General features: G+C 64.8%; 2 protein-coding genes across 2 annotated transcripts; one reads left to right on the top strand and one right to left on the bottom strand.

Annotated features, from left to right (window-relative positions):
- Nucleotides 1-345: 345 nt before the first annotated feature.
- EMIHUDRAFT_196181 (hypothetical protein) lies at nucleotides 346-1,745 on the bottom strand (the record flags this gene model as incomplete). Its single annotated transcript, XM_005770479.1, has 4 exons — nucleotides 346-737; nucleotides 839-1,094; nucleotides 1,236-1,419; nucleotides 1,504-1,745. 4 exons carry the CDS (start codon nucleotides 1,743-1,745, stop codon nucleotides 346-348), a joined length of 1,074 nt encoding a protein of 357 aa, XP_005770536.1.
- A 2,359-nt stretch (nucleotides 1,746-4,104) lies between these two features.
- On the top strand, nucleotides 4,105-5,947 carry EMIHUDRAFT_461330 (hypothetical protein). Its single transcript, XM_005770478.1, has 4 exons — nucleotides 4,105-4,580; nucleotides 4,717-5,011; nucleotides 5,102-5,127; nucleotides 5,225-5,947. Exons 1-4 carry the CDS (start codon nucleotides 4,293-4,295, stop codon nucleotides 5,846-5,848), a joined length of 1,233 nt encoding a protein of 410 aa, XP_005770535.1. The 5' UTR covers nucleotides 4,105-4,292; the 3' UTR covers nucleotides 5,849-5,947.
- The last annotated feature ends 620 nt before the right edge of the window (nucleotides 5,948-6,567 follow it).

Genomic DNA, 6,567 nt, shown 5'->3' with positions numbered 1-6,567 from the left:
ACACGAAGGAATGCGAATTGGGTTATCATATCGGAAAACCGCCTCACGCAGGCGTCTTTTCACACTTTTATTCGCTTACCTTCGCCACGCCGAGCTTGCCCGTCGTGAAGAAGAAACCAAAATTGATTGGCGCGTATGACGCCGAGGGCGGCGCGTCTGGGAAGGTAAGGGAAAAGAAAAAGACGCCTCCTCCGTCATCAAGAAAAAGAACGGATTTTAGGACAAAACTCTCTCGCACACGCACGATTCACCACAGAGAGAGAGAGAGAGAGATAAAAGTACGTATGCGTACACCATGTCGTACACACAGAGAGTCACCGTGCAGGCGCCTCTGCTTGTGTCGTTTCATTCGTCATCGACACAGGTCTTAGCCCACGGGCGGGCGGGCAGAAAGACGGACGGCTCCGACACATACTGTGTCCTCAGCCCAGGCGCCATATCATCACACACCCCAGTTGGGGGAACGAAAGGAACCTGCTCGTTGCGGTCAGGGCAGTCGGACTCCGAGGTGGTGTTTAGCTGTCGGCCAAATAAGGCTGTTAGCATCGGGCTGCAGTCCCACTCGCGAAGACGCGTCTCCGGCTCGAAGTGGGTGACGGCTCGCTTCAGGCCCGTTTGATAGACCCAGTAAGCCCACTGAAACTGGTTTCTCTCGGCGGCATCGCGAACCGTGAGAATCCAGTCGACTGCGTGATCTTTGTGCACGAAGTCTATATTCACGCCCGTCTCGCCCAAATCTGCGACAGGGACGGTGTGGTTGCGTTACCGTTAGCGTGCAGGGGGGGGGGGGGGCGTGAGAGGCGAGTGTGAGAGGCGAGTGTGAGAGGCGAGCACGCACAGACAGGGAGTTTGATCGCGGCTCGGATGGAAGCGAATTTCTCGTGAATCATGTCCGCGCTTTCCTCGACTTCCCAGGTCTCGTCGATCACGCCCGTGTGCGCGGTAAAGCTTCTCGGGTCGTAGTAGTGGAACGTAGCGGCAACGGGATGTGGCCACGACACGAACTGGTTTAGCGCCTCGGCGTCCAGGAGGAGCCCCTCGCTGCTACTCAAATACCAGGGCATGCTGGGCTCGCGGTCGCAGCGTCGGCCCATCTCGCCCGGCAAGATGACCAGGCGAGACGGCTGCGCTGCGTGGATTTGGGAGACAAGGCCAGGCAGGAGCCGCGAAAAAGGGCGAGGGAGCGGGGCATGTGTGCCCCACTGGCCGGGTTCGTTTATCATCTCGAAGGCCACCTTGTCCGCCGGGAACTCGTCCAGCGGGAAATCCTCCAGCACGGTGGCCCACACCCAGCGCAGCGTCTGCTCATTGATGTCCAAACTCCACACGAGGTGGAGCGGGTTGAGGACCACCTTCAGCCCCGCCCGGAGCGCCATTTGTACATGCTCCTTCAGCAGTGAGTACGTGCTCGATGAATTCCTGACTCCGCAACCATCTCGGTCCGTCGGACCTGCTTCGCTTGAGCTTGCTTCGCCCGCGTCGGAACGAGCCATTTGTAAGCACCGTTGGCCGGTGCGGATCCGAGCGCTGGCCTCCGCTTGGCCATCATCACCACCCGACGGCCGGAACGTCGTGGCTCTGCACTCGGTGAAGTTGAGCAGTTCCGCCGCGGCGTAGCTGCCTATGCGCACGTGTCCGAGCCGCGCAGCGAGCCCAAAGTAGTCGTCTTGCGTTGGACACGACTCCGTTGCGTTGTCCGGTATCCAGATATCGCGTCGGAACGAGCCATTTGTAAGCACCGTCATGCATACCTGCAGCGACCATGCGCCAATGTTTATTCCGGGCCCCAGATCTGCGAGAAGAGCAGCTGCGGAGGGAGGCACCGACGGCGAGGCGGTGGGAGGCGGCGGCGACGGCGAGGCGGATGGCGGCGGCAGCGACGGCGAGGCGGACGCAGGCGGCGGCGACGGCGAGGCGGACGGCGGCGGCGGCGACGGCGAGGCGGAGGGGGGCGGAGGCAGTGCCGGCGCTGGGTCCCCTGCCGATGCCGGTGGGCATGTACAGTCTCGGCCTTCGCCACTTCCATGATTTTCGTAGTGTGCCGCCGCCGCTTCCACATTTGTTGCCCCAAACGCAGCCCGCAGATCTGCATACCGATCAAGGTAGCACTGCCAGTCGCATGCCGGCGTAGGAGGCGGTGTCGGCGGCGGTGGAGGTGGCGGCGGCGACGGCGAGGCGGACGGCGGCGGCGGCGACGGCGAGGCGGACGGAGGCGGCGGGGGGGGCGAGGCTGAGGGCGACGGTGAGGGCGGCGGCGGCGGCAGGGGGGGAGGAGGCGGTGACATCGCGCCAGCGGAAGACGGAGGCGGACACGGCGAGCACCCATTGCAGCCCCTCCAGGTGCACTTGCCCCTGCTGCCCGTCCACAACTGCGTCTTACGATTGCAGTGCCGGTTGCATGAGGCGGAGCTGGCGGCTGGCGGCGGCGGCGTGAGGGCTGTCGATGGCGACGGTGGCGACGGTGAGGCGGAGGGAGGCGGCGGCGGCGGCGGCGGCGGCGGCGGCGGCGGCGGTGACGGTGGCGGTGACGGCGGTGGAGGTGGTGGCGACAGCGATAGCGAGGCGGACGGAGGCGGCGGGGGTGGCGAGGGTGAGGGCGGCGGCGGCGGCAGGGGGGGAGGCGGTGACATCGCGCCAGCGGAAGACGGAGGCGGACACGGCGAGCACCCACTGCAGCCCCCCCAGGTGCACTTGGCATCCCAGGCCTGCGTCTTGTACTCACAGAATGACCTACACACCGTTGGGGGCGACGGCGATGGCGCCGGCCCGGCCGGCGAGGCGGACGGCGGCGGCGGCGACGGCGAGGCGGACGGAGGCGGCGGGGAGTGCGAGGCTGAGGGCGACGGTGAGGGCGGCGGCGGCGGCAGGGGGGGAGGAGGCGGTGATATCGCGCCAGCGGAAGACGGAGGCGGACACGGCGAGCACCCACTGCAGCCCCCCCAGGTGCACTTGGCATCCCAGGCCTGCGTCTTGTACTCACAGTATGCCTTGCACACCGCTGGGGGCGACGGCGATGGCGCCGGCCCGGGTGAAGGCGATGCGGCTGGAGGCTGGCAGTAGGGCGTACACCCGCTGCATCCCTTCCAGGTGCACTTGTTGGGCCAGGGGCGGGTGTTCTTGGGGCAGTGCGCAAGGCACGAACCAGCTTGCAGAGCCCGCAAGCGGGAGCCGGCAAGAGCTTCCGAGAAGGGTGGCGTTGTCGCTTGAGACGAGCCCGCTGTCCCAGTGGTCACCTGAGAGGGACACAGTCGTGACGCTGTGGGTGAGGCAACTCGTGTCGTTGTTGGTCGCGCTGCCGGCTGAGGGGGCAAGACACTGGTCGAGGGGCGCGGCGAATCTCCTTTGCGGCAGTGAGCAGTGTAACGGCGCCTCGACGAGGAGGAGCGCGGTGAGCACGGCATCGCGTGGCATTGTTGCGGCGTCTCGTTCGCGCGTCCTCGTCCGACGAGTCGGCGTCGACGGCGGTGGGCTCACAACGACGATAGTGGATGCATAGGTACTGGATGCACAGACGGGCGGATCGCGATGAGATCGGCAATTAGGAAGTAGCCATCGGTTGTCGATGCACGTTCGTCGGTTCAAGGAGACGGAGGAGCAACGAGCGCCCTGGCGTGAGCCAAAGATACTCTCCCCTCCATCTGTAGACACTGATCACGTGGGACAGGGTGGGTGGGTCACAACGAAGCACGGAACGAGGGCGTGCTCGACGGGGGGACAGAGCGACAGCGCAGCGCCTGGTGTACCTGTGTTACATGTAGTGCCAGTGCGCGCCAATCCCGTGCCTAGTGTCATGCGAGGGAGTTTGGTTGTAAAACAAGAGGGACTTTCGTTGTGAAATTCTCTTTCTGAGGGAGCTGGTGGTAAATTCTCTTTCTTGCGCAGTCCTGCGCAGTCCCGTGCCCAGTGTCGTGCGAGGCAGCCCGCGAGTGAATTCATCTGCTGCACGTATCTCTTTCCTGCGTGCGTCCCGCACGACGAGGGCGGCTCGACGGAACGACTCTTTTGGGCGCGGCGTATCAGGCGCACCGAGCGTATCGCCGCGGATGATCGAGTCACGCGTTCGAACCTCTCCGACTCCAACCTCACCGGCCGCCAACTCCACGACTCGATTGTCTCAAGCCTCGGACACCACGACTCGAGCCTCTCAAACCGCCGCCGGCACCACGAGGCGCAGCTATGAGCGCGCCCCCTCCATCATTCCGCCGCATCAACTCAGACGCCGCCCTTGCTATTTTGCGGCTGCCCTCTGTACGATTGCCACCACGGCCGGCTGCATTCTGGGCTGGCCCTCTATGCGGGTCGTCCTGGAGGGAGAGGGGCTTCTGGCGTCGGGCTGCGTCCTCGGCGAGGAGAGGGGCGGGAGGCTCTTCTACGTGGCCGGCCTCTGCAAGTCGCAGGAGCTCCGCCTCGGCCTGACCTACACGATCGCCTCGTGGGCCGCGCAGGGCGGCCGCCTCTTCGCTGGTCTCGCGCTTGACGCGTGCGGCTGTCGGGTCACAGTCACAGTCTCGCTCCTCCTCTGCGCGCTCGGCACCAGCATCGTCGCCCTCTCCATCGCCGACCCGGCAGGGCGCAGCGAGGCGCCCATGCGGTTCTGGCTCCTCCACCTCTCTCCCCTGGATCCTGCAGACCACACAGCCCAGCATCGGCGGTTCTGGCTCCTCCACCTCTCTCCCCACACAACACCTCTACGCGGCCCGCGCCCTCTCCCCCCAGGCGCTCCAGCAGTCCGGCCTCACGATCGGCTTCTTCATGCTCGCGCTCGGCGGCTCGGGCGTCTCGCTATCGCTGCAGTCGGTCGCGGCGCTCTTCCCCGCGCACCGCTCCCTCGTCACCACTGCGCTCACCGGCGCGCTGCAGCTCTCGTCGGGCGTGTACGTCCTCTTCGAGCTGCTGCAGCGCGCCGGCGCGAGCGTGCTGGTCATGCTGCTCGTGCACGCCGGCGTCTGCCTATGCTTCGCGGCCGGCGCGCTGCTGGCCTGGCCAGCCTCACGCCGCGCCACCCGCCGGGGTCAGCCGGGGTCAGCCGAGACTAGGCGCGCCTTGTATCTGGCCGGCCCTCCCCTTCACGGTGCACGCGCCCGTGGAGGTGGTCGAGGAGGTGCAGCGCCGGTCGCGCCGCGAAGGGTCCGCCGCCGTCACCGCCGCGCCTGCGCGCGCGGACCCCGCCGCCGTGCCACCGAAGGGGTACGTCCCGCTCCGCCGCCGCACCTTTCGGGAGCAGGTCGGCTCGCGGCAGTACGCGCTACTCGTGCTCATCTTCACGGTGCACCTGCTGCAGTGCCAGTTCCTGCTCGGCAACGTCGGCACGCAGCTCGACGAGAAGGGGGACGACGGGACGGCGCGGATCACCTTCTCCGCCTGCCTCTCGCTCACCATCCTGGTGTCGCCCCTTGTGGGCCACTTCATCGACCGCTTCGGCTTTGCGGTCTCCTTTGCCGTCATCAACTCCATCTTTCTCGCAATCTCCGTCCTGCTGCTGCTGCCCTCGCTCGCCGCCCAGTACGTCATGGCGGTCCTCAACGCGATCAGCCGCGTCTCGCTCTGGTCCTGCTTCTTCTCCTACACCGGCGCCACCTTCTCCTTCTACCACTTTGGCAAGCTCGCCGGCGGTGGGCTACTGCTTGCCGCCACCGTCTCGCTGCTGCAGTTTCCTCTCCTCGACCTCACGCTGGGGCCGTTCGAGGGCGACTTCACCTTTGTCAACGCGCTGTTCGCGGCGATGTCGTGCGCACTTTATCCCGCAATCTTCTGGCTCGCGCGCATCGAGGCGAGGCGACTGACGGAGGAAATCGCTGTGGCGGCGAGCAAACCGCCGGACCTGCCCTCGAGCGTGGAGACCATTTGATGCCGCTGGATCCGTGATATAGAGTTTAGAAAGGTCATACGGCGAGATGTCTTTGACCCGTCAAATAAACAAAATCCGAAAATCGATTGTGCTACTAACAAAGGTAAGTTTAGAGTGACACCTAGCGAGGGGCAGACCTCTCGATGATGGACGAGCCATGGCGCCAGCCAGGCGAGTTCACACGATCCCAATATCAAACGCGCCATTAGCGCGCCAGCACGACTTATACGTCAATTACGCCACCCACGATAACACTTTCGATGTTTGTGACGTGTTCCGGGCGTTGATCGAATCCCTTGTGCGACAAATCACGACTCCCACGAGCCGCGCCGCGCTGCGCGCGCGCGCGGCTCACTCGCTACCACCGACACCCGTGCGTGTCACACTATGGCAGCGGCTGCTGGCCTCGAGGCCAGCCCAACAAAATTTATGAGCCCAACACGCAACGGCGTACCTCTGCCGTATCCAACTGGAATTGCACCGCTCAACTTGCACAGCAGAGATGGTGGGTTGGTACTGGCATTGACAGCAATTGTCATCGCTGCAGCAACCCAAAACGGTGGCATACGAACCCACCAACTACTGTCAGCAACGGTCGAGTACCAAACAGATGCACTATTTCAACGTTCACTTCGTCCCGCAAAAAAGGGCCGACCGGAATTTGCGCCTCAGCGGGGGGGGGAGAGCGCAGCCCCTCGTGAATCACCCCATTCATCTAT

This window comes from Emiliania huxleyi, assembly GCF_000372725.1.
Source record: "Emiliania huxleyi CCMP1516 unplaced genomic scaffold EMIHUscaffold_4, whole genome shotgun sequence".
Classification (NCBI taxonomy): domain Eukaryota; phylum Haptophyta; order Isochrysidales; family Noelaerhabdaceae; genus Emiliania; species Emiliania huxleyi.
The sequence above is the reverse complement of the archived record's forward strand: the minus strand, read 5'-3'. Positions and strand labels throughout refer to the sequence as shown.